This window comes from Pseudophryne corroboree, chromosome 9 (assembly GCF_028390025.1).
Source record: "Pseudophryne corroboree isolate aPseCor3 chromosome 9, aPseCor3.hap2, whole genome shotgun sequence".
In the NCBI taxonomy this organism is placed as follows: Eukaryota; Metazoa; Chordata; class Amphibia; order Anura; family Myobatrachidae; genus Pseudophryne; species Pseudophryne corroboree.
The window spans coordinates 386,030,813-386,058,685 of record NC_086452.1 but is presented as its reverse complement, the minus strand read 5'-3'; the positions used below and the strand labels follow the sequence as shown (position 1 = coordinate 386,058,685).

Genomic DNA, 27,873 nt, shown 5'->3' with positions numbered 1-27,873 from the left:
GATCCCACGGAGCCGTGGGAGGTACAAAGGGCGGTTGCATATGAAGAACTCCTTTTAGGAAAGTCTGTACTTCTGGCAACACGGCAAGTTGTTTCTGGAAGAAAATAAAAAGCGCCGAAATCTGGACTTTGATGGAGCCTAAAAGAAGGCCCATATCCGGCTTGCAGGAAAAGTAGAAAGCAACCAATTCTAGATTCCACGAGAGAAACCTTTCTACTTTCACACCAGGAAACATACTTTTTCCAGATACGATGATAATGTTTTGACATAACCATTTTCCTGGCCCGGACCATGGTGGAAATGACTCGGGAGGGAAGACCCTTTCTTGCTAGAATTTCCCTCTCAACCTCCAAGCCGTCAAACGTAACTGCTGTAAATCTGGATAGACGAACGGGCCTTGCTGAAAAAGATCGTTTTGGAGCGGCTGACGCAAAGGATCCTCCAGAGCCATGGATAGGAGGTCCGAGTACCACGCCTGACGAGGCCAATTCGGGGCAATTAGAATTGCTTGAACGCTTTCCCTTCTTAGTCTTTTTAGAACCCTTGGGATTAGCAGTAGCGGAGGGAACAGATACACAAACTGGTACGTCCAAGGTGTGTCGTCAATGCATCCACTGTTACAGCCTGCGGATCCCTTGTTCTGGAACAGTAGCGGCATAGCTTCTTGTTGAGCCGAGAAGCCATCAGATCTATCTGCGGACAACCTCACCGATGAAGTAACTGTTGAAACACCTGGGCATATAGGCCCCATTCCCCCTGATGGAGGTCGTGCCTGCTGAGGAAGTCTGCCTCCCAGTTGTCCACTTTTGGAATGAATATGGCTGAGATGGCCCTTGCATTGGTCTCCACCCAGAGGAGTATTTTTGACACTTCTCGCTTCGCCGCTATGCTTCTTGTTCCTCCCTGACTGTTTATGTAAGCATCCTTGACATCCAACGATACCAGGAACTCCCCCTCCTCCAGACCGGACACCACTGCCCGCAGGGATTTCATCTTGAATTTGAACACCCATAGATACAGGTTTAGAGATTTCAGGTTCAAGATGGGTCGCACTGAACCATCTGGCTTTGGAACGACAAAAAGACTGGAGTAAAAACCCCTGTTGCGTAATGGAGGAGGTACTGGAACCACCACCACTGAATAACCTCTTGCAAGGTAACTTTTGCTGCAGGTAAAACTGGCAAGCCCGATTTGAAAAATCTGTGAGGAGGAAGTGCTTAAAATTCCAGCCGACATCCCAGGGAAATGAGGTCCCTCACCCAAGGATCCCGGCAGGACTTCGCCCACACGTGGGCGAAGTGTTGAAGGCGGGCACCCACCAGAAAGTCACCTTGCCGCTGGGGCCAACAGTCACGCGGAACAGTCAGCAGGGGATCCGGTGGTCTGGTACAGGGAGGCAGCAGCTGCAGGTTTACGGGACTTACCACATGATCCTGTAGGAGTGGTGGAGACCCCTCATCCCCTGCCTCTGAACCTTGCCACATGAAAGGACTGCAAGGAGGGTCCTGTGTAAGAACGTCTAGCAGGTGGCGCAGCCGACGGCAGATAGCCGCCGTTGCCTGGGAGATCCATTTATTTAAGTCATTGCCAAACAAGGCATCACCTGTAAAGGGAAGATTTTCTACACCCTTTTTGGAATCAGCGTCCGCTGACCATTGACATAACCACAGAGCTCTGAGTGCCGAAACAGCCATTGTAGTAGTACGGCCATTTATCTTACACAATTCTTTTATAGCCTCGCTCATAAAATTTGCAGCATCCTGTATGTGTTGCAGCAGAGTAATGACCTCATCCTGGGGTAGAGTGTCTAATCCATTAATAATATTATCAGACCACTTGACTACTGCCCTGGAAATCCAACCACAAACTATTGTGGGGCGCTGTGCTACGCCCGCTGCCGTATATATTGCCTTGAAAGTGGTCTCAATTTTACAGTCAGCCGGCTCTTTTAGGGATATAGGCTCTGGCACCGGCAGTACCAATTTCTTAGACAGTCTGGATACAGACGGATCGACTGACAGGGGTATTCCCATACCTTCCTGTCTAAAGCTGGGAGGGGAAAAGTAGCTAAAAACCTCTGAGGCATTTTAAATTTCTTATCAGGGTTTAACCATGCCTCCCAGGCCAGGGAGTTTAATTCTTTAGATACAAGAAAAGTGACTGAGGTCTTCGGTCTAACATTAGAGTACAACTCCTCATCTGTATCTGCCTCCTGATCTGGTATGTGAAGAACCTCTCTTACAGCAAAAATGAGGGCCTCTACTCCAGGGGACAGAGAGCTGTCCTCATCCATATCATCATCATCCACATCAGGCTGATCAGAATCAGACTAGAGCACCTGTGGCAGTGAGCATTTATGTGAAACCAACAGAGGGGGCTGAGAAGTCTTTCTGGTATCTGCTGCTTTTGCCATACAATCAATAGACTGTTTTAACACCTGTGTCTCTTTCTTCGCTGCAGCTAATTCTGAATTTATATTCTGAATCATGCTTTTAAAACTATCTAGCCAGTCAGGTGCCTGTGAACTGTGTCCCTGAGGAGACAAGGAGCACTGTTCACACATGAGAGACCCCGCTGAAGAAAGGATAGAGTTACAAACAGCACACATAACCATGTCAACAGACATCTTTACACAACTGTAATACAGCGCAGCTCACTGAAAACCACCTCCACACAGCCCCTAGAGAGCGCCTGGTATAACCTGATAGAAGTGCAGCGGTGCTACAGCTGGTGTACTTCCCCCCCCTGCTATGACCCCCTGGTACCAGTACAGAGTCTGTAACAGTGTGGGTCCCTGGAGGAGCAGCGTGCATGCAGCCATGATGATCCGCAGCAGCAGGAAATGGAGCCTTCCCGCCTCTGGTCTTGCTCCGGGAAGCCCCGCCCATTGCAATGGCGCACGGTCCTTTCAGTTTTATACTGTCCATGTTAACAAACATAGATATATATCAGTACACACAAGCCCTAATGGACAGTGAGCACTGCGGGGCATGAGCCCTGAGCCAGTCTAGTCCGCGGCAGGCACCGCAGCTCGTGGTCCTTGACCGCCGTGTGACATGCTGCCAAAACCGCACCGGGGACCCGCTAACCAGGACCCTAGTGTTAACACTCACCGCACCAATCGATCTTCGACATCTGTTAGAGGATGGTGGCTAGCTGCTGGCGTGGGCACACACACTAACGGTGTGTGAACAGCACCTCAGGAGCTCAGTGTCCTGTCAGCTGGGATTATGAACCATTAACCCTCAGGAGGTTGGTTCAGTCCCCCCTCTAAGTCCCACGAAGCAGGTAGTCTGGTTGCCAACCAGTACTACCTGAAAATAATAAAATAAAAAATAAAGGAAACTCTCTGGAGCTCCAGAGAAATGCACCCGGCTCCTTGGGCACATTTTTCTAAACTGAGTCTGGTAAAGAGGGGCATAGAGAGGAGGAGCCAGCACACACATACACATACACACTAAAGGTTTTAAAGTGCAGGCTTGGGAGTGGTGCAGGAAATGCAGGCGTGTCATAGCCGTTTTCGGGGCGGCCAAATGATGTCAACTGTGTTTATGCGATAGGAAACATGGCGACGGACCACCTGCATATGCAGCCTGGATGCATATGCAGGGGGTCTACCTCTAATTCCTGATTCTGCAATGCATCGCAATTGAATTGCGATGGCATCACTGGGCGGCGTTACACATGCTGGGCTGCCTTCCTCTGTGCTGGGTGACCCCCAGCATGCAATTTTATCCATAGCAGTTTTTGCTATTTTTTCAAAACTGCTACTGACTCTGAATAACCCCCATAGATCTTTATTTAGAGTTTGCAGTAAGTATACATAGACGGTGCAATTTTGTACCCTAGCAAAACTATGGGGATCATTCAGATCTGGTCACTGGGCTGCTAATTTTGCTGTCCTGCGTTCAGATAGTCGCCGCCTCCAGGGGGAGTGTATATTCGCCGTACAAGTGTGCGATCCTATGTGTATGCTGATTCTGCTAAAATCCACTTTGTTCAGTGTGCGCAGCCCAGGACTTACTCCTACAGTGCGATCACATCAGGCTGATCAGGACCAGAGCGGATGTCAGACACCCTCCCTGAAAACGCTTGGGTACGCCTGCGTTTTTCTGTACACACCCAGTAAACGGTCAGTTACCACCCACAAATGGCTTTCTCCTGTCAATCACCTTGCGAACACCCGTGCGATCTGACTTTTCGCTCCATCCCGCCGCTGACCAGTGATGCCCTTTATTGCTGTGCGACGTGCATACACATGCGCAGTTAGTACCTGATTGCCCGCTGTGCGAAAACGCACAGCAGCGATCAGATCTGAATCCCCCCCCCTATGTATGTTGTGCTGTAAGGAGGCAGGTAATTTGCCCAGATATTAATTGAACCTCCTGCATGGATCTGCCTTTTACTTACATAGCTGTATATGTAAAGGTGGCATTATTATTGGTTAACACATGTATGATAGATAGATAGATAGATAGATAGATAGATAGATAGATAGATAGATAGATAGATAGATAGATAGATAGATAGATAGATAGATAGATGTTATACTAATTAAACCTACTTGGCCTCTGGATCATATTCAGACCATATTCTTTTAAATTCATCCAGATGATGAGGACCCAGTATGGACCAATCACGGGTCAGGTAGTCAAAGTTGTCCATTATGACAGCCACAAACAGGTTGATAATCTGCAGACGTATGACAGTAAGTATATATAGCAACATAACAAAATAAAGACAATCGGTTAATCGTTAAAGTGTATCCCTGACATCTGCTTTGAGGGGAGTAATTAAATGTTTTATATTTGTGTTACTTGTTTTCTATGTTACACTGCAAAGCAATAGCCTGCTGGTAACACACAGTAGACTAAATGATGAAATACCTATATGTTGTTTCCAATAACAGCTATACTTTAGGGCCACATGTGGCTGTATTACAATGTGATTCTGCCTCTGTGACGGTCTTATTTCAGTAAGTGACAATTCTGCGATGTGCTGGAGAGACTACATAGTGCTGTATAGGGATTATGGGTCTGATTCAGAGATAGCTGCAGTACACATCGCTACTGCATCTTCGGACACCGCAGTAATGTCAAAATAAATATGCTGCAGGAGGCATCTGAGGGTAAATGGACACCTCTGTCCGGATCGCAGATCCGAGTGCTGCATCCTAAGGTGTAGCCTCAGATCACTGTGAGACCATTGCCCATCTGAGTGTCCCTGAGGTTACTCAGATTGGCCTTTGCAGCTCTGTACCCAAGAAGTCTGTATCGGAATATACAGATCCTGGCCTCAGCATGCCAGGAAAATGGGGCAATACTCACCCTTTTTTGCAATATTGATTGGCGGTCTACACCCACTGCGTGTGACAATGCAGGACCCATTCTGCACAATGGGTCCTGCGCAAGCACAGCTGCGCCACCATTGGAGATGTACACAAACTCGTACGCAAACTTTGTATAGTGACTTTAGTGACTATGGGCCTAATTGTAAGTTGTTCACTATTTGCTTCACTGCTGTGTCTTTGGATGCAGCAATGCTAAAATATACTAATGATGCAGTTAGAGTCTAAGGCCAACAGACCCCACTGCCAGCATTGCAGATCTGAGTGCTGTGCCCAAAGGCCTAAGCTTACACAGAATGGCTTCCAAACTCCGCAACCGAGGCCAGTAAATCTGTGTTGAAAGATGCAGACACAGGCCTTGGCACGCCCAGAAAACAGGGCCAACATGTCCCTGTTTTCTGAAACGGCCCCCCTCCCCTATACGGCTGCAGTTTCCCGGACACTGTGGGCCTAATTCAGAGTTGATCGCAGCAGCAAATTAGTTAGCTAATGGGTAACACCAAGGGCCTAATTCAGACCTGGTCACACGCAGGCTATTTTTTGCACTGCTGTGACCAGGGGGAGGGGGTAAGCGCTTTGCAGGGGTGCGATGGGCTGTGCAGTGAGCTGCACAAACAAAAGTCTGCGCAGTTTCTGCATAGCCCGGGACTTTCTCAGATGCAGCAATGATCAGGGCCGGTGGTGACGTCAGGATCCCTCCTCTGCAACGGCTGGGCATGCCTGCGTTTTTCACAACACTCCCAGAAAACGGTGAGTTGCCGCCCAGGAACACCTCCTGACTGTCAATCTTCTTGCGATCGCCCCTGCGATCGCTTTCGTCGTTGAAGCCATCACTCTCCGGCGACCCCTGTCGCCGGGCAGCAGCGCGCCTGTGCATTGCGCAGTTCACACCCGTTGGGTGGGGTGTGTTCAAACTGAAATCTAAATTGCAGTGTAAAAATAAAGCAGCCAGTATTTACCCTGCACAGAAACAAAATATCCCACCCAAATCTAACTCTCTCTGCAAATGTTATATCTGCCACACCTGCAGTGCACATGGTTTTGCCCAACTGTTAACAATTTGCTGCTGCAAAAACTCTGAATTACCCCCAGTGACCGGAGCCACAGTTGCATCACAGGACAGAGGACAGAGAGAGACGGAGCAAGGTACAAGAATCTGCAATGTAATATAACTGAGTGCAGGGGGAGGGCTGGGCCCTGGAGGTGGCCTGGGCCACATAGCAGCCGCACCCCCTGCACCTACTGTAGTTATGCCCTTGTGTAATGCAAACCACTGGGTTTGCACACAACTCTGAATCAGGCCCCACCATACATAGCATAATGATTATATATTGTTTTCTTGTGACTATATTTTTGAGTAGTGACTATATGCTCTTGTTTGGTGACTATAATCTGCTGCTTAGTGAATATTCTACTGCAGGTTTCCATCACTCACCAGAAATGCACACAGCATGTAAAAAGTGATAAAATATACAATGGCAAAATTGCTGCCACATGTGTACTCCTCCCCAGGGTTGTAATCGGATTCTGGGTCGCACCGTTTCCCCGGTAGGCAGGCTAACATGATGTCCTGCCAGGCCTCGCCAGTAGCACACCTAGTGGTCATTACATGAAACACGCAGTTATTATCAAAAATTACATTAAAAGTAACTTTAATTTCCAAATATAATAATAGAATAACCACTGTTTCCTCATGAAAATGCATTTTCCATCTGTGTCTTTCAGTCTCTGATATCTTGTTACACTAACATCGCTTTTTATGGTTAAAGTACAGTTTACAGGCAGTGGTGTATCTCTAATGGGTGTGGGGTATGCGGTACACACAGGCCCCTGGATCCAGCGGGTGGGGGGCACCCCGCACATTCTGCATCCATGCTTATCAATATTACTCTGGAGTCCTGTGACAGCAGTGGGCATTTTCCTGGCGATTTGCTAAAAAAAAAAATCACCAGGAAAGCGGTTGCCACGCCATTTTCCAGAGACCTGTGCATGCAGAGTAGACTCTACCCAGGGTTGGACTGGCCCACAGGGGTATAGGGGGAAACCCCCTCCTCTAGCGACCAGGTTCCAGACTGTGCACTTGAATTATACATAATTAATACATTACCTTATACTGCACAGGACTATGGTGTATTTTCTACAGTGCATTGTTGTTGCTAATCTGGTACATTATCACGCATGCACTAGCAATATTTGCAACATGTATTTATCAAGGGTCCCACCCATACATACCTTCCAACTGTCCCAATTTTCGCGGGACAGTCCCATTTTTTTGGGACTGTCCCGCTTTCCCATCCACGGGCCACAGGATCCCGTGGTGTGGGGTGGGGGTGGGGCAGTTGGGTGGCTCCTAGCAGTCACTGCTCTGACCGGTAGAGAAGCGGTGAATAGATGCTGTGCGCATAGCGTCTATTCACTAGAGACGAAGGGACAGGGGGCATGCCAGCAGCTCTTAGATCGCTGTCCATGCCCCCATAGTGACGGAAAATGGGGGCATGGCTCACAATAGCGGCACTCCTGCGAAGCCACGCCCCCTATTCTATAGGCCATGGCCCCTTTTCAGGGAGTATGCCCATAAATTCTCTAATGGTTAGGTGAACCAATGTGGTGGCTGGCCACACCCCCTCTGGAGACTGGCTACTCCCCTAGACATGGGCCCCAACTACTGCATTCACCTGGTGGACCCTTCATGCCCCAGTACAACACTGACCACCACAGTGCTAGAGTCTACTCCCTTGCACCGTAGGCTAGAGAGGAGAGGGGGGCTGATGGAGACTGCAAGTGTGTCCGTCCTCTCTTAATATACCCCTGTTTACAGGTAAATAGAAATATTTGAATGTAGTAGTAGTAGTAATAATAATAATAATAATAATAATGATAATAATAATTATATTAAAGACAGTTACCTGAATAATAGGAGTACAGCCTGTGGAAATGTCTGAAAGTTGTTGTTCCTATTAATTTGGGTGTTATCCCTCATGGCAATTTTACCAAAAACCTGCAGGAAACAGTGAGAATCCATTAGTCCTTCACGATGGATGATCTGAGAGTAACACGAGACTGCGCACTGTAGATTACTAGCAGTGTATTATGACCATCTCTCACACACTTTCTGCCTTTAGGAAGCGGCTCCGTGCAGATGTTCCTACTGACCATAGGAAGGACTGTGGGCTGTGACTGCAATATACATGCCAGCAACATCACAGTCCTGCTACTACTGTTACTGTAAGGCCACTCACTCCATCTCATCCCAGATACTGTTTCATTGTAAGCTGCTTTTAGGAGCCTTATTCATGTCTTAAATAAGATATATGGCTGTCTTTGTTTCATGTACTTAATTTGTTCTAAGATGTTGTATAATAACTTGCTTCTGTAATAAGACAGCCACCTAAACCTCCACTACTCAAAGCATACTGTATTTAAACAACTTGCCATACAAGACAAAGGGGGAGTTTTACCAAGAAGCGGTCTTGCCAAAGTGCATGGTTTTTGATGCTTTGATGTATGGTTTGTAAACCGTGCAATTTACTAAGCACATTATATAAAACCACATGATTTGAAGATGCGATCCTGATTTTAAACATCGAAGGGAAGCAAAGTGCTCCATGCACTAAGCACCTAACCACACAGCTAATGGGTTGGGTTTGGGATAGCGGCGGTTAGGATCCCGGCGGTCAGCATGCCGATGCCGGGATCCTGGCCGCCAGAATGCCGGTAGGGGTTTGCTCGCCACAGGTTCTATTCCCACTCTATGGGTGTCGTGAACATAGCGCTCGGCCCTCTGCCGGTATTCTGGCGGCCGGGATCGGTATCCTGACCGCTGAGTTCCCTGTCGCCGGGATCGTGACTGCATCCCCACTAAACAGCCACTTATTAGTAAGACATGTGGTTCTGACAAGTGACATAGCTGCACGCTGCCTAAGCTTTGTGTCAATCAGACCTGGGGGAAATAAATTAAGTAGTATTATATGAAAAAATAGTGCTTTTAGTATTAAAAATAAGTAACAGTACTCCAGTTCTTTGAAAATATCTATTTGTGTCCTCTGATTTCAAATAATAAATGACTGTTACTGTCATGAATGATCAATTATTATAAGCCCCATGATTTATAATAAAATGATGCCTCCCTATTAAATATTCTAGGTCCAATGTAATCCAGGATGAAGATGAACAATCCACACTGAAATAAAAACAAAATCCGGTGGATGATATGCAATGCCATCGTATGAGCAAGCACGGCTACTAAGGAGCGTCCAACACACAATGGGGCGAATTTCGAGTAGTACGCAAACCCATTGGTATGCGTACTACTCTGATGTTAGAAGAACGGTGCATGAAGAGGATCTGTACCGTGCGTGCTCCAGGAGTCTACTGCAAGAACTCTCACAGGTCTCCAAAGCCGCAGCCTGATTGACAGGTTGCAACTGTTTGGGGGCTGGACAGCAGTGGGGTTGCTAGCAATGGGTACGTTTTGCCCTCAATTTCTGGGAGTGCCAAAGCAAGGGTCTGCGTCTTCAGTGAGCCTCAGCCTCACTGAGATGGGCGATGTTTTCACAGAGTGATCCGGAGCTGCGCCTTAGGACACAACAGCGGATCACAGAAGCAGGCAGGAGGTGTCTATATACACAAGACGCCTCCTGCGGCATTACCATATTTTCACATTGTTGCCACATCCAAAGATGCAGCATTGATGTGAACTGCAGCCATCTCTGAATCTGACGCAATGAGTTTAGCTCTGTCTTCACCAATTACTTACTAGTAGACAATCAATCAGGAGCGGTCCCTTAAACTGGGTACACACTGGACGATAAAGTGAACGATGTGGCCGATACGACTCGTAGTTCACAATATTGTCTAGTGTGTATGCATGTGCGCTCCCGTGTGTCATCAGCGACCACGCCTGTCGGGCGTGCATGTATGTCTGACGGGCGATATCGCCAGCGAGGGCCATGCTGCCGAATGTAGCATGTCCTCCTCTCATCCCCCCTGCCATCGCTTGTCGCTGGCGGCATTGGCAAGTGTGCATGCACTTGGCGATGTCTGCCCTGTCGCTGACGCCATTGCTGGGTACACGTCGTTTAGTGTGTACCCAGCATTACACCACTCAGCCAATCACAGATCAGCAATCCCTTCTGGTTGATCAAATATTAATCTCATCAGCTACTGTTTTGTATTTTGCAGGATTTAAATTTGGTTACTGTTATCATTCAGGGTGCTGGGGGAAACAAAGGTGGCCATTCCGAGTTGATCACTCGCTAGCAGTTTTTAGCAGCCGTGCAAACGCTATGCCGCCGCCCACTGGGAGTGTATTTTAGCTTAGCAGAAGTGCGAACGACTGTAACGCAGAGCGGCTACAAAATAATTTTGTGCAGTTTCAGAGTAGCTTCAAACCTACTCTGCGCTTGCGATCACTTCAGACCATTCAGTTCCTGATTTGATGTCACAAACACGCCCTGCATTCGCCCAGCCCCGCCTGCGTTTTTCCTGGCACGCCTGCGTTTTTCCGAACACTCCCTGAAAACGGTCAGTTGACACCCAGAACACCCTCTTCCTGTCAATCACTCTGCGGCTGCCAGTGCGACTGAAAAGCATCGCTAGACCCTGTGTAAAACTACATAGTTCGTTGTAATAGTACGCCGCGTGTGCCCATTGCGCTGCATACGCATGCGCAGAAGTGCCATTTTTTTGCCTCATCGCTGCATAGCGAACGAATGCAGCTAGCGAACAACTCGGAATGACCATCAAAATGCCTTTTTTTTCTTGCTTTGAAATACCCCTCCCTTTCAAGCTCCTGAATTATATCACTAAGCTAATTGAGCATCTGCCACTATATACGTCTAGTGCAAGGATTGTTCACACTGCACAACTGCAATTGTCTTATTAAATATTCCCAAGTGTTATATGTCATATAATATTAATAAGAGTGCATCACTGCGGTTCCGGGTACGGCGCCGATGCGTGCAGCAGCAGCAGTGTGAGCTCCGTGTGCCGCCCCAGCCCGTACGCTGTACATAGCACTGCACCCCGCTCCCAGACCGCTCACCTGTCTGTGGGAACACTGCTGGCACCAGATGGAGCGCTTCCTAGCCGCCCCAGAAGCGGCGAAGCCTCTTAAACAGCGCCCTGCAAAATCAAAAGGGGATTCCAAGATGGCCGCCGGCCATCAGATGCAGCCTCAACAGCAGCAAGTGCACACAGACCGTGAGTTACATTCATCCTCTGACTCCGCTGATGCCACAGCTCTCCCTGTACATATTGCCCCCTCTACACAGAAGTCTCATAAGACTGCACAACAGGCTGAGGGCCCAATTACATATTCTGATATGGTAAAAGCAATTCAAGACTCCATTAACCCCATTATGGAATCACATGCTGCCAAAGTCACGCAGGCAGTGCATGACATCAAATCACAGTTCAAACAGCTTTCCAAACGGGTGCAAGCTAATGAACAGCGCCTTGGGGAGACATTTCATGACGTTGCCGATTTAAAGGAACAGTGCGCTTTTCTTCAGAAATCTCATTACCAGCTTCTCAATAAGGTCGACGATCTCGAGAACAGATCACGTCGAAATTATTTGAGGATTGTTGGGCTGCCCGAGGCCCTTAAAGGGCCAGCACTCTTTTCCTTCATACAAGACACACTGCCCAATTTGCTAGATATTCAAGATTCCTGCGCGGGTATGATTGTGGAGAGGGCCCATCGCATTGGTCCTGCAAGGCCTACACAAGACACCCGACCCCGGGCTGTTATTTTCCGTTGTCTTAATTACATCCACAAAGACACTATCTGGTCTGCATCTCGTCGCAAGCGGAATTTGCAATGGAATGACGTGAGGATTTATATCTTCCAGGATTATTCGGCAGAGGTGGCTAGGGCACGACGGGAATTCACCCCACTTTGTTCCCGCCTGGCCAAAACAAGCAGAAAATTCGCTCTCATTTACCCGGCACGGTTACGCCTGTTCAAAGGATCCTCATTTACGGACTTCTCCACCGTGGCCGATGCAGAGGCCTATCTGTTGGAAGAGGAAAACGGACGTTCTTCACTGCACCTACCAGCAACAGACTCGTCTCCTGACTGCTGACCGCGGCTGTGAATATTCCGAGCGTGGTTTATTTTATTGTTATTTTTTCTTCTTCCCTTAGCTACTGGCGAATACATTACTACTCTGTTATATTTGTTTACGATATAATTAATAATCGCTGGAAGTTTTTGAAATTACTGCTGGGAGGCGGCGCCTCTCTTACTGACATGGGTGCCCTGCTGGGTAGTATATTACCATTAATCCCATTCTTAATGTGATTTTTTCCTTTAAGGCGCCTTCCCCCTCATGTTATCCACATGTTACTCTGAGTTTATATATATATATATTTTTTTTTCATGCTATGTATAAGCTATGCTTAATGTTTTTCAGTTCCAGGGCTGGGGCAAGCCTGGAGTTCTTACTTGGTTCTCCATTTGGCGAACTATAGGTCAATCTATGTTTTCTTTGTACCTGAAGTACACGTTTGATGCTAATCTTTTGATCCACTCTTTTCTGGATCCTCTGTTTTGCTTTCCCCCTCCTTTTTCACCCAATGTTCTCTCCTCTCTGTGTCTTGTCCTGTCGGTTTTCTATGTTCATGATAGCTATGTGTTTTGTAGATATGACATTATCGATCTTATATATTGCAGTGAGACATGCCTTTTTTTGGCTGAATGATGGCCAGTTTAAAATTTGGCACATATAATGTGGGTGGCTTCCATTCTCCCGTAAAGAGGAAGAAAATCTTACTTTACTTGTCTAAATTGCAGGTGGATGACATTCTCCAAGAGTCTCACCTTCTCCCTCCTGAGATTGATAAGCTCAACTGCCTGGGCTGGAGAGTGTTGGCGTCCGCCCCATTTACCGCCAAGGCCCGTGGGGTACTCCTTTTGGTTAGACGATCAGTTCATGTAGACCTTCACTCCTCCCAGTCAGATACTGAAGGCAGATTTCTCATTGTAGACGCCACTCTAGATGATTCTCGTCTTCTTTTGCGTAATGTCTACGCCCCCAATATTGATCCTCAACCCTTTTTTCTGTCCATTGCCAATAAACTGCATCCGCATTCTCATAAACAATTGATCCTCGCAGGTGATTTTAATTCTACTGTTTCCAATGCTCTTGATAGGAATACTAGATCCAGATCTAGCCGTTGTACACCCAAATATGGTTTACCATACTTAATGTCACAGCTGCACCTTGTGGATGTCTGGCGGGCATGTCATCCAGTCGGCCGTGACTATACATGTTTATCGGCAGCTCATGGTACACTGTCGAGAATCGATTATTTGTTCATCTCGACTTCTATGTTTACCAAGGTACAGGCTTCTGAAATTGAGCCTGTGTCCTTATCTGATCATGCGGTCTGCTGGATGACTCTCGCCACCTTCCCCAATAGAGGCCCTGTCAGACAATGGCGCTTCCCATCCCACCTGACCAACTCCATCCAATTTAGAAATATGCTGGAGGCCTCGTGGGCTGATTTTAAACATTGTAATGTTGCTGCAGAGAGTGATTCACCGCTCCTATTTTGGCAAACGTCTAAATCAGTACTGAGAGGCTCTATTATTTCCTTCTCCTCCAAACATAGGAAAGACACTCAAGCTCATTACCTTGAAACCCAATCTAACCTTACTAACGCCTACCAGGCATTTACACAATCCCCCACCCCAATTACCAAAAAACTATACTATGACCAAAAATCCCTCTTTGACAAACTCTTAACTCAAACTGAATCTAAGTTGACATTTATGTCTCAATGTAGATTTCATAAATTTGGCAATAGATCTAGTCGATTGCTTTCAAATCTCCTGAAAGGTCAGCACCCTCCGACACTTATCCATGCTTTGACTGGGGCTGATGGCACTGTGGTACATGATTGTGGCCAGGTATCTGAGGTTCTGCAATCTTTTTATTCCTCATTATACTCCGAAACCTCTATTGATCACCAACAACAACACTCTTTCTGGTCTTCCCTTACTTTCCCCTCTCTGTCTTCTACCGCATCCCAATCTCTACTGAACCCCATTACTGAGGAGGAGGTGCTCCATGTAATTCGCGGTTTGAAACCGAACAAAACCCCTGGGCCTGATGGTCTGACTAACGAGTACTATAAAATACTGGCTCCTCAATTGGTCAAGCCCCTTTGTACGCTATTCAACTTGCTTCTGACCGGGACCACCCCTCCATTATACTTCAATGCTGCAATTCTAAAAATTATTCATAAACCAGGGAGAAACCCCCTGCTCCCCAGTTCATATAGACCTATATCCTTATTGAATACGGATTACAAGATATATACTAAGATCTTGGCGGACCGGGTAAAGCTTCTGTTGCCCTCTCTGATCCAGGAGGACCAAACAGGGTTTATATGGGGGCGTCACTCTACGGTAAATGTACGTAAGATACTGACTGTCATGCAGTGGCTGGAGACTTCGGGAGACCAGAAGCCCTATGCCCTTCTCTCCCTTGATGCTGAGAAGGCTTTTGACCTGGTCACATGGGACCACCTTTTTGACACCATGCACAGGTTTGGGTTCCCGGAGGCTCTCATCCATGCAGTATGTCTTCTTTATCAGGACTCTTCCTCCCAAATCCTCTCTAACAATTATCTATCCTCCCCCATCCCCCTTCATAGAGGGACCAGACAAGGCTGCCCCCTTTCACCCCTTCTATTTGCAATAGCTATAGAACCCCTGGCCACTGCACTGCGCATGTCTCTAGAATATACCGGTATCGCCGTTGGGTCGACGGAAGTAAAACTCAGTCTATTTGCTGATGACATGCTTTTATTTATCTCTAACCCCCAAGCTTCCATCCCTGCCATAAAACGTATTATAGACCATTTTAGTTCCTTCTCGGGATTCCGTGTAAATTATGACAAATCACGCCTCCTCCCTTTGGGCTCTGGCCACTCCACAAACCTCCTATCTCCCACACTGACACAATTCACAATTTGCCGCTCTCCACTCAAATACTTAGGCATCATGATTCCCCCTAAACTAGACGCCCTTTACTCTGCTAATTTCCACCAGATTTACTCCTCGGCAGAGAAAATATTAAATGGATGGATGGACTTGCCTTTATCATTGTCTGGTAGGGTGGTGGTTATTAAGAGCTTTGTTTTTCCCAAATTATCCTATGCCCTCCAAATGCTTCCCCTGCAACTCTCCAAGCCAGATATCCAACGATTTGACTCCCTGTTTACAAGATTCATCTGGGCAAAAAAGAAATCTAGGGTATCTCGCTATATTTTACAACTGCAGAGACCGGAGGGTGGCTTTGGGATGCCAGACATTTCTGCTTTTTCAAATGCAGCTATGTTCCGATACATGGTGGACTGGTTTTCTGGTGGCTCTGTATATACTCTCACTAACATAGAGGAACACCTTTTCCATCCATTCTCCCCAGCTGCTCTCCTTCATGCACCTGCCTCACTGATTCCTTCCCATATAAAATCTAACATACTCTTTCATGACACTTATAAAGCCTGGAAAGCTATCAACAGACGATTACACAGGAATTTCTCTAACTCTCCTTACACCACCCTCTGGGGTAACCCGCAATTTCCTCCTGGTTTGGACGGCTGTGCTTACTTGATGTGGAGAGAGAAAGGCATATCCTCAATTCGAGATATCTTTGACCCTGGAGGTACGATCTACTCTTTCGTTACATTATCGGATAAGTATGGCCTACCCAACTCCCAATTTTTTATGTACCTCCAATCCCGTCACTTTGCACAATCGTTACCACCTGGAATGGCCCTTGATACAACCATTGACCCTCTTATCCCTCTCCTGCGTTTCAACCTAACCATAGGTTATAGGCTACGTAATATATACTCTATTCTTATAGACTCAGGGAAAGCGCCTTTGCAACGCGCCCTCCACTCGCGCTGGCTGCGGGACATACCAGATTTCCCGGCTATGTCGGTACTTATGTCCACACTGTCCCCCGCATTTAAATACTTAAAATCTGCAGCTTTACAGGAAACCCACCTCAAATTCCAAAATAGAGCCTACATATCCCCGAAACAGCATTCCTATTTCACACAGGCCTCTACGGGTCAATGTTTTAAATGTGGGATGGCTGAGGCCACCTACTATCATAACTTCTGGGCCTGCAGGAAAATAAGAACTTTTTGGGACAAACTGATAAACCATGTTAATGATATCTGCCTATTTTACTGTTTTTCGGATTGGGACCTGGGATCACACAAACAAAAGATTATACCTGCCCTGACGGTAATCCTTACTATCACCAAAAAACTAATCCTCACCCATTGGTTACATAGACATTCCCCATCTATTGCAGAATTGAGAACCTCTCTGCTAAACAACATATTCTACGAGCGACAGGCTCTAGTGCCAGATATAGAGTCGGGGGCTCCTAGATTCTATAGGAAATGGGAAACTGTTATACAAAGCTTTGATGATGCCACTCAACTCAGAATCCAGAAAATCTTTGAACCCACTACTTGGTACTTATATAGACAGATTGGTTGAGCCATTAACTCTGCTAGGTTTGAAATAAGCTATCCATGTAGGTGATACCCACCTTACGCAGCTGACAGGACGTATATGCAATCTACCAACCCTATGGTATAAATTTTCCTGTAGGGAACGATGCTATTTGTTGTCTTGTTCTATGTCTTGTTCACCCCCCTCCCCCTCCCCTCATTCCTTCTCCCATCTTTCCCCCTCCCCCTTTCTTTCTTCCTCATCTCATTTCTCTTCCCTCTACAACCTATAAGATTTCAATATCCATTTAAACATTCTTCTTCATAAAATAGAAAATTGTTTGAAGAAGGGTTTTTAGTTCTACATTTTGTGTCATCTTTCTCCTTATCCGTAGTGGAATACCAGATGCTAGGTGTCTAAGCGGTCAGATATTGAGATTTATAACAGATGTTTAATACTACTAGGTACTTTCAAGTTCCTTTAATGAGAGTGCTCGCATCTCACTAAGCGATATGCCAATCCTGGATGGTAGGAGTGGAATATTATCTATGGCGAATATTTGTTACCTACTTACTTGCATTATATGTAACTTTACATGCTTTTTCCACATGCCGGACTATAACTGTATGACCCTGAACTACCTCATATTACCACTTTCTGTATTTTTCCACTATGAATCCAGACATGAAATTTTGTACACATATCTTTACCTTTCTTCAATAAACATTGTTTTGGGAAAAAAAAAAGAGTGCATCACTGCAAAATCCATGTATTGTTGTCTGCTCTCCACTTCCCATCACCAGAAACCTGTTTTCACCAGCTAGAATATGGTTATTGTTGCTATAAGGACAGTAGGTCATTCTTGAGTATCTCATGTGATGGAGAGGTCAGTAAAGGAAGAAGCCCTGTGTCTGACGCCTCTCTCAGCAGCGATGAATCCATCTGCTGGCTCCCCTGGTTATACGTCAGTGAGTCTATTTATAGATCTCTGTACAATACGCACAATTCAAATAAATGTTGCGACAGGATAACAAATGTAATAATTACCACCCACAGTTAAACACATAACTCAATTTATCAGCGGTGATGGAACAGAAGTTAAATGCCAAACTTTGGGGGTGGATTACTCAATACACAGGTAATTAGACACCAAGGCATAAAGGAAGGGGTTATTTTGTGTAATCAAGTGACATTTCTGTTTTGTAGTTAGTGAATAGTACAATCCATGTATAATGCTGTATAAGTACCCAACTATAACAACACACTTTAACACTTTTATATTCCCGTTACAAGCTGTAAACACCTAATTTAAGATGGTCCACATGCAGGTCTGTCCGGTCTCTAAATGACATCTGGCATCGTGCTTGTTTTGGGACCAAATGCCCAATGTCGCTAGTAAATCGCTGCATGCGTGTCCTGCATTATTGTACAAATCCATGAACCCAACCTGAGATTTACAAAGAGATCGTGATCACATACCTGCATTCCGATCACGGCGTAGATAAAGAACAGCATAGCAATAAGCAGGGCCACGTAGGGCAAAGCCTACAGAAAAAAACACAAGTTACAGATAATTCCCTACACAATTATTATAACACCATACCACCCAACTGTCCCAATTTTCACCGGACAGTCCCATTTTTCGGTCACTGTCCCACCAGCAGGCTGCAGTGTTCCGCGGTGGAGGGGGGAGTTAGGAAGCCCCGTCACTTGCTGCTCTGCTTAGAATAAATGAATAGTGGTGAATAGATGCTGTGCGTGTAGCATCTGTTCATGGCAGAGAGGGATTGGGGGCATGGCTTAGCAGCTCCCAGAGCGCTGGGCATGTCACTATAGTGCTGGAAAATGGGATGCATGGCTCGCGGTTGCAGCATTCCCACAGAGCCATGCCTTCTTTTGCTGAAGCCACGCCCCCAATTTGGGTGCGCATGCATTCCGTTTAGAAAATGTTGGGAGGTATTTTGCAATCATTTATTTCTGGAAATCCATCATGTTCTGCAGAGCTTTATTCTACACAAAAAGGTGAAGCAGCCAATCAGCTTGTACCTATCATTTTATAAAAATGTACTTGATAAATGCTACCTTGACGCCGATTGGTTACTATGGGCAGAAAGACGGGACTGTCTCGCTGAAATTGGGACAGTTGGGAGGTATGCACTTGTATACTGTGTGTGACCGAGTCTTTTTATTGGAGCAGAACAGAACTCGTATTGGAAAAAAGCTGCGACTGCTACACTGCAGCACTTTGTACACAGATTCAGAGACTCAGGGGGTAATTTAGACCTGATTGCTGCTGTGCGTTTTCACACAGTGGGCGATCAGGTCTGTACTACGCATGCGTATGCACCGCAATGTGCCGGCGCGTCGGATGACTGCACCGGGCATCGGTGCATAGCGATGGGATGGTGCGAAAACAGAGATTGCACGAGCAATCACAAGGTGACTGACAGGAAGGGGCCGATTGTGGGTGGCAACTGACCGTTTTGTAGGAGTGTCCGGGAAAACGCAGAAGGGACCAGGCGTTTGGAGGGAGGGTTTCTGACGTCAGCTCCGGCCCCCGATCATTGCAGCGGCTGAGCAGAGATTGCACAAACTGATGTTTGTGCAGCTCTGCTACAAATGCGATCGCACATCTGCACACAAAATATACCCTCCCACTGTAGGCGGCTACTACCTGATCACACAGATACAGTGTACAAGTGTCATATATCAAATTAATCAGCACAGTATCCTCGTGCGTCCTAGACATACTGCGTTGCGAATAAGACGCATTTTCAACAAAAATAGAAGCATAAAAGATGCCCAATGCTAGAAGATTCTCATGTGACCTGGTGTGCCAAAAGGGTCTGTTTGGCGTGACTGCAACAAAGATGTATGAGGACACATCTGTACATCAACCCAAAAGTCTCTACAGTAGCTAGCATACAACTACCCAGTTTATTATGGATACACAGTCTCCACAGCTACATTAGGAATGGTGAAGTCCAGGTAGAACACAACAAAAGGCTTATGCAAGACTTTAGGGTCAACCTGTTTCGTCACTAATAAGTTTTAATTTAGTTTCTTTTTTAGGATTATAGTAATTTCCTCTCTACCACCCCATCCAATACAGTTCTTACTTCTTACAAGAATATACCCATTTATGTTGGTACTTATAACAGTGGGGTCTGAGGTTTCTTTTGCACTGAAATTTTCCATTGTTCTTGTGAAATGTTAATGATTATTAAGATTCACTAATGAAGTGCATTCTCTTGTTGATCAGCCCTACTCTGTAGTAACCACAAAAAGCCGTCACACACCTGAAAGGACTTTATAAACGTCCACAGCAGAGTTCGGATCCCTTCGCCTCTGCTTAGAAGTTTCACGAGTCGCATGACTCTGAACAGTCGGAAGAACGTGATTGAGATGCGGGCGCTGTCTTCTGAACTCTGAAAGGCATTGGGTAAATAAAGCCACAGACAAGGAGAGCAGATAGATGGTACATCAGGCAGAGCAGGTGGATGTACAGTTATAATGTTGAGCGAGAAACAGACCAAGATCAAGGGTGAACAACCTTTAAAACTGCAGTCACAGAACTACAAATCCCGCTGTCTATTTACCAGCCGTATGGGAGATATAGTTCTGAAGCAGCTGGAGTAGCAAAGGATGTCTAACTTATTTTGTTGAGCCTTTCCATCAGTTAAAGCGCAGCAATATTTCATTAAATGCATTCAGAGCTTGCCAGATGCGCCAGTTGCTCTACACTAAAGCCACATGCTAAGACAAACTTGGTTTCCAGCTGCAGGACAGGAGCACACACATGCAATTCTAAGCCTTCGTTCTTGGTCAGCTGGATGGAATGAATGCCATAAAACCCACTTCAAAACCTTTCCGAGAGTACACAGTAAAAACAAGGCAAGCCAGCAGGAGATGACACAGAGTAAAAGGCAGAGGAGGTCAAACCATTCCAAGGGCCACTCGTCTTACCGCTGGGTCCCCAGTGGGGCCTTGTTCAGTTGGCACTGGCTTTAAAAAATTGAGAACATTAAATATTTTTTTTAAATAACTCAGGAGGAATAGGTAATATAACACTGGATGTAGAGGCAGCAAGGTCTCATGAACATGAGTTTCGACTGGGTTTGAAACATAAGATACTAAGGGGTCTATTCATGAAGTAGTGAAACGTGTGGAGAAGTGAGCCAGTGGAGAAGTTGCCCCTGGCAACCAATCAGCATTGATGTAACATTTATAATTTGCATACTATAAAATTATACAGAGCAGCTGATTGGTTGCCATGGTCAACTTCTCCACTGGCTCACTTTTCCACTCTTTTCACTGCTTCATAAATAGACACCTAAGAAGGATAGGGCGATTACAGCTGGTCCATCGCTAAATCTTCCAAAATATAGTCTGATTTGGGGGTAGGGATCTGCATTATCATTTCCCCTAATGGGTGCACTGTGTACTGTCCATGCTCGTATGCACTTGTGAGTTAGGGAACTTAGACTGTAAGCTCCAATGAGACAGGAACTTTTATGAATTACAATTATTCTCTGTACAGTGCTGGGTAATTAGTGGCACTATATAAATAAAGAGTAATAACAATGATAGGTGTTTTATGTAAAGATGTATACAGCTTACGTATGGTCCCAGCTAGTGATCTGCAAATAACCCCATATGACTGGCTGATCTGGGGTTGGACAACCGTGTCTCAAACCATTACTGGTACTTGTGTGACAATTTGTTCCATGGAAAAATATCATGTTAAGATATGAGCTCTGTCCTTTAAGGCATGCAGCGTAGGATATGGAGCACTAATCAAGGAAGGTAGACGTGTCCTGCCTTCATGGACCTAGAGCCTTTTTACCTAACATCATGACAGCAGGCCCTATGTCTTAGTGATAAAAGGTGTGTCACTCAATTTTAAGTCTGATTATTATACTATACTTCTTGCCACTGAGCCCCAGTTTATTGCCTATGTTATTATTTATATAATTGTTAGTACTAAGGGCGTGTTAATGAGACATACAATGCATGATTAAATATCCAGACAGAAATATATTCAGTTAATCTGTATATTCAAGCATTTGGGAAAGAATACATTTCCCTATGTACACTGGCAGCGGAAGTGGTCTATAAAAGTTACTTTGTAAACATCCAATTATATTTAATCAGTTATCGAATATATTCAGATTTGATTTCAGACTACTAAACTAAGTCCAAAGCTGTTTCAATGGAAAAATGTACAGTAACAATGGACACGTGTCTTCATTAAATATATACTACGGACTGGAAACCGTGGGGGTTCCCGTCTCCGCCAATCCCAATGGAAGCACTGATCACGCTGCAAACCTTTGCTGTAGTTATGAAATAAACATACGCTATACGTACATGCCTTATCTCCCCAGGTCATGCCACATGCAACGGGATCGTTAAATGAATTCCACATACTTTGACTTGTTTTATAAATGGTTAAATGTCCCGCATTCTATGGGGGCTCAGAGAAAGTAGGCAAAAAGCATATCAGAAAATAACAAATATACTTATTTGAAAAAAAATTAATAATAATCAGAGGGATATCTGGAGTTTATTACAGATGAAAACAGAACTGAATATACAAATGTTACAACGCATCCTTGCAGGTTCCTAATCTTACCGTGGGTGGCCCAGTTGGGTCAATTTCTGGTGGCTTTGAAAAAATTAAAAGCATTGTAAGTTTAAAGCACAGAAGTACACTGTTTTCTTATGGAGGATTATAGGTGATGGGAACGGACATCCACCCACATACCATAAATATAAGGGGTAAGAATGGTGATTGGTTTCAGAAACAACCAGGGAATATTAGGTTTAAAAATAAATGAAAACATTCAGCTAACTTGCACAATGTAGGCTAGTTACTCTATTAACATTGTTTAAAAGTGAAAATATGACGTAAAATCACAGCAACCAATAAGAAATTTGCTTTCATTGCACTGGACAGAAACAAACTGCTCATTGGTGGCTGTGGTTTAAGGGGCTAATTCAGGTTGGATCGCAAATCGTGATCCAACCGGTATTTTTGCGGTCGGCACGCGGGCGCATGCACAGCACCCATACTGCGCATGCACCCGTACTGCGCATGCGCCCGCACTTTCTGTGGGGGGCCGCAGAAAATGCGATCACCTCTGTCTGTCAATCAGGCAGAGGCGGTCGTGGGGCCACCAACGCTCCGTTTCCAGGGAGGAGACGGAGCGTTGTGAGGGCAGAGCGACATGAACGGTGGGCGGCGCGAACGGGGGCATAATCGCAGCGGCTGCGTGATGTCACATGCAGCCGCCATGATGGGTAAGATGGCGCCGGGTCTCCTGCGGCCGCAGCTAAGCTGCACCGGCAGGAGGCATCAATAACTTTTACGATGAAGCAGAAATTGCGAGGCGATCACAATTTCTGCGTCATCATGGGGGGGAGGCGCCGGTCAGCATGCTGGGCGGCCTTGCCCAGTGATGGGGGGCCCCCAGCATGCGATCCAAAGAATAGCAAATTCTGCTGATTAGCAGAATTTGCTATCCTTACTGAATGAGCCCCACAATACAGAATTGCACCTTTAAGCAATTAGAGAAAAAAAACCCTCTGTGAACTTTTGAGTAATAGCTCCATTTAAATGTCAAAGGCAACTTTAAAGTATCATTTAATGGTTAAATCTTAACTAAGAAATAACATAAAATTGAAATTCCCAAAGTCTTATGAATAGAAAAAGAATAACTGCAAGATGACACAATAAAACATATTTTCTGAAACTTTCTGCTGGTTTTCCCTTGTCTGCCTATCCTGCAAAGCTGCCGATCCCTACCAGACATTGCAAGTGAAGTCATTGTGGGGTACATGTATTAAGCCTGGAGAAGTGATAAAGCAGTGATAAGTGCAAGGTGATAACGCACCAGCCAATTAGTTCCAATATGTAAGTTGACAGTTAGGAACTGATTGGCTGGTGCGTTATCACCTTCCACTTATCACTGCTTTAGCACTTCTCCAGGCTCAATATATCTGCATCACTACTGTTCTTTCTTTCAGAAATAAAAGAGCAGAGAGATGGAGCATGAAAAAAAGGACAAAACAAGGGGGAATATCAGTCAGGTGCACAAAGTATGGAAGACGATTCCGTGATGAAGTAAAAAAAATGTAAGAGTTTTTCAGTTGCTTTATTCCATAGACACCAGCAGAGCTGCAACTGCTCTACAGCCACAATGCTACAGAACAAACCTGTATTCTAAAATATAGTAACTATGGAGGTCATTCCGAGTTGTTCGCTCGCAAGGCGATTTTAGCAGAGTTGCTCATGCTAAGCCGCCGCCTACTGGGAGTGAATCTTAGCATCTTAAAATTGCGAACGATGTATTCGCAATATTGCGATTACACACCTCGTAGCAGTTTCTGAGTAGCTTCAGACTTACTCGGCATCTGCGATCAGTTCAGTGCTTGTCGTTCCTGGTTTGACGTCACAAACACTCCCAGCGTTCGCCCAGACACTCCTCCGTTTCTCCGGCCACTCCTGCGTTTTTTCCGGAAACGGTAGCGTTTTTTCCCACACGCCCATAAAACGGCCTGTTTCCGCCCAGTAACACCCATTTCCTGTCAATCACATTACGATCGCCAGACCGATGAAAAAGCCGTGAGTAAAATTCCTAAGTGCATAGCAAATTTACTTGGCGCAGTCGCAGTGCGAACATTGCGCATGCGCATTAAGCGGAAAATCGCTGCGATGCGAAGATTTTTACCGAGTGAACAACTCGGAATGAGGGCCTATATTACCAATCCAATCTCAATACAGAGATTGGTGACACCACAAAGTAAAATACGGGTGTGGCTCAATGGATGTACAGTAAAAAGATAAACAGTCAATAATTTTTAGATTGTAAGCTCGCAAGAGCAGGGACTTCTTTCCTCATGTGCCTGTCCTTTCTTACTTACACTATCTTATACTCCATACTCCCTTTTATGGCACCTAACCCCGGGATTTCTATACCTGTCCTATATTGTCTTGTACTGTAAATGCTGTTTTCTTGTCTGCTCATTTGATACTGTGTAATGGGGTCATTCCAACCCGATCGCTCGCTGCAGTTTATCGCAGCGCAGCGATTGGGTCGGAATTGCGCCGGCGCCGCAGTGCGCCGGCACATGGCGGACGGCCGAAGGCCATTGTTCAATAGCGATCGCCTCTGCCTGATTGACAGGCAGAGTCAGTCGCAGGGCGGGAGGGGGCTGGACGGCGGCGTTAAGCCGCCGTTTAGGGGGCGCGGTCAGGCCAACGCAGGCCGCTGGGGGTGGCGGGCCGCGGCGGTTGTGTGACGTCTCACGCAGCCGTTGTGGCCAGTGGCAGCGACGATCAACTCCCGGCCAGCCGCAGGAGTTGCGCTTGCCGGGAGTTACTCCACAAATACAAAAGCATCGCCGCTGTGCGATGCCTTTGTATTTGTGCGGGTGGGGGGGGGGGGGTGGAGGGGGGAAGATGATCGTAGCTGTGCTAAATTAAGCACAGCTACGATCAACTCGGAATGACCCCCAATGGGCGCTGCGGATCCCTTGTGGCACCATATAAGGGCTAATAATAATAATTATAATAATAATAAGTCAACCCCATATGCTCGACATGCAAAGGTCGACAGGATAAAAGGTTGACAGTAAAAAGGTTGATTGTATCTAAGGGGACAGGTACAAAAGGTTGACAGGGTCAAAAGGTAGATATGCTAACAGTCGACATAGAAAAGTTTTTTTGGTTTTTTTTTAGGTGTAATTTTGTATGTTTCATCATATGTGACCTTAATTAATGTACCGTGTACACTTACTCTGTACCCTATTACCAATCGTAGTCCACGTGGATGATAAATAGAGCATAACTTGAAAAAAAACTTGTAACCATCTGTGTGTTGACCAGCGTCATGTCAACCTTTTGAGCCTGTCAACCTTAGACTCAGTCAAGCCTTTGACCATGTCAACTATATGAGGTCGACTTATTGACTGCCCAACTAGACACTGTCAATTCAGTGTCTGGAACCCGTAAATACAGCTGCCTAGAACAATTAGCTGCCTGTAAGAGATGCCTAGAACAATCCTGGTTTGGGTGTCAGATAGACACATTTGCTCTCTCTTCTCGTAAGATTATTTTTTACAATATAAAAATAAATGTACAATATTTATGACATAATTCTAAAAATGGGTTACATGATTACATCGCTTTTACACTGGGGAAGCCTTATAGAAAGATGTCTTAATACGAAGTCAACTCATAGAGGTCATTCTCTAATTTAGAGGTCAGATCCCATTAAATGCATACATAATTGGAAAAGTAGGCCATTCTTTACATTTAATTAAATTATAGTGCTCTGCACTTTACACAGCAAGAGTATAAAGCTAATTAGAGAAAAAGAGAGTAGGCGCTCAATGTGTGTGGCGCCAGGAGCTGAGGGCATGAACCCAGCAGGGATGGCCTCTTATATGGTATGTGTGTGCTATGGAAGTACGACAATTAAGATTACGATTGCATTTAGCTGCAGAACTGAACTAAACCATAGCGGCCAATGAGATCCTTCCTTTACTTGTCTGACTTATTTAGATATATAGAATCCAATTGCTCATTGGTTGTTACCATTTAGTGCAAATCTGTCCCACAATGCAAAATACCTTAACAATTTGTAATAAATAAATATTTTTATAAAAAGTACATAGGTTAATGTAAAGATGAATAACATTTAAATCAGGAGGTCAAAAACCAGCTGTCAAAACAGCTATACTGTACCTAGGCTTCCCATATTATCCTTTTCAACCTAGACATTAATGAATTACAGATGGAGCCACACTAATCGTGGCTCCGTCTGTGCCGGGGCACGCCCGTCTAGGAGCGCCGATCGCAGAGTCTGGGCCGTGTACGCGTCTTTGACACGCACGCGCCCCAGTCACTGTAATAGGAGTGTCTCAGTGCACTCCCGTAGCGCGGCTAGGCGCCGAATCACCTAGTCACGCCAGGAGTGCACAATTGAGAATGGAGCCACTTATAGATGAGCGCGGCTCCATCTGTACATAGATTCAGTGGCTGGCTGGCTTCAAGCCTTCATTTCATCTGGTTTTAATCATTCACATTACCTGTGTAATCCATCAGTGTCCTGGTTTAAAGGGACAGTATGGAAAGCCTACCTTAACCTATACTGCAAAAGAGCATTTCTATAGTGATACAGTCAGTATAGTGAAAATGATGGGATGACTGTAAATTAACAGAACTCATTTTCTTTTCTTTTTTTCGGAATATAATATTACATTTAAAAATAAGATTTTAAACCTACCGGTAAATCTTTTTCTCCTAGTCCGTAGAGGATGCTGGGGACTCCGTAAGGACCATGGGGAATAGACTGGCTCCGCAGGAGACATGGGCACTATAAAGAAACTTTAGAATGGGTGTGCACTGGCTCCTTCCTCTATGCCCCTCCTCCAGACCTCAGTTAGAGAAACTGTGCCCAGAGGAGATGGACAGTACGAGGAAAGGATTTTGTTAATCCAAGGGCAAGATTCACACCAGCCCACACCATCCACACCGTATAACCTGGAATATACGAACCAGTCAACAGTATGAAACAGAACAGCATCAGTCAAAGACTGAACAAAACTGTAACATAACCCTTATGCAAGCAATAACTATATACAAGTCTTGCAGAATGTTGTCCGCACTGGGACGGGCGCCCAGCATCCTCTACGGACTAGGAGAAAAAGATTTACCGGTAGGTTTAAAATCTTATTTTCTCTTACGTCCTAGAGGATGCTGGGGACTCCGTAAGGACCATGGGGATTATACCAAAGCTCCAGACCAGGCGGGAGAGTGCGGACGACTCTGCAGCACCGACTGAGCAAACGCAAGGTCCTCATCAGCCAGGGTATCAAACTTATAGAACCTTGCAAAAGTGTTTGAACCTGACCAGGTAGCCGCTCGGCAAAGCTGTAAAGCCGAGACGCCTCGGGCAGCCGCCCAAGAAGAGGCCACCTTCCTAGTGGAATGGGCCTTTACCGAATTTGTTAACAGCAATCCTGCCGTAGAATG

General features: G+C 45.6%; 1 protein-coding gene across 17 annotated transcripts in view; it reads right to left on the bottom strand.

Annotated features, from left to right (window-relative positions):
• The window catches only part of CACNA1D (calcium voltage-gated channel subunit alpha1 D), a 923,074-nt gene that overhangs the window by 153,505 nt on the left and 741,696 nt on the right, over window positions 1-27,873 (bottom strand). For 8 of the 17 annotated variants that reach the window (XM_063940823.1, XM_063940810.1, XM_063940809.1 and 5 more), the window contains 7 exons: window positions 22,468-22,500; window positions 20,799-20,837; window positions 20,132-20,260; window positions 18,312-18,377; window positions 8,254-8,345; window positions 6,783-6,942; window positions 4,565-4,692 (listed from right to left, as the gene is read on the bottom strand). In XM_063940823.1, the coding sequence (XP_063796893.1) occupies window positions 4,565-4,692; window positions 6,783-6,942; window positions 8,254-8,345; window positions 18,312-18,377; window positions 20,132-20,260; window positions 20,799-20,837; window positions 22,468-22,500 (647 nt within the window). The remainder of the gene's footprint in view (window positions 1-4,564; window positions 4,693-6,782; window positions 6,943-8,253; window positions 8,346-18,311; window positions 18,378-20,131; window positions 20,261-20,798; window positions 20,838-22,467; window positions 22,501-27,873) is intronic. The other 9 variants (XM_063940825.1, XM_063940814.1, XM_063940818.1 and 6 more) reach the window with 2 other exon arrangements.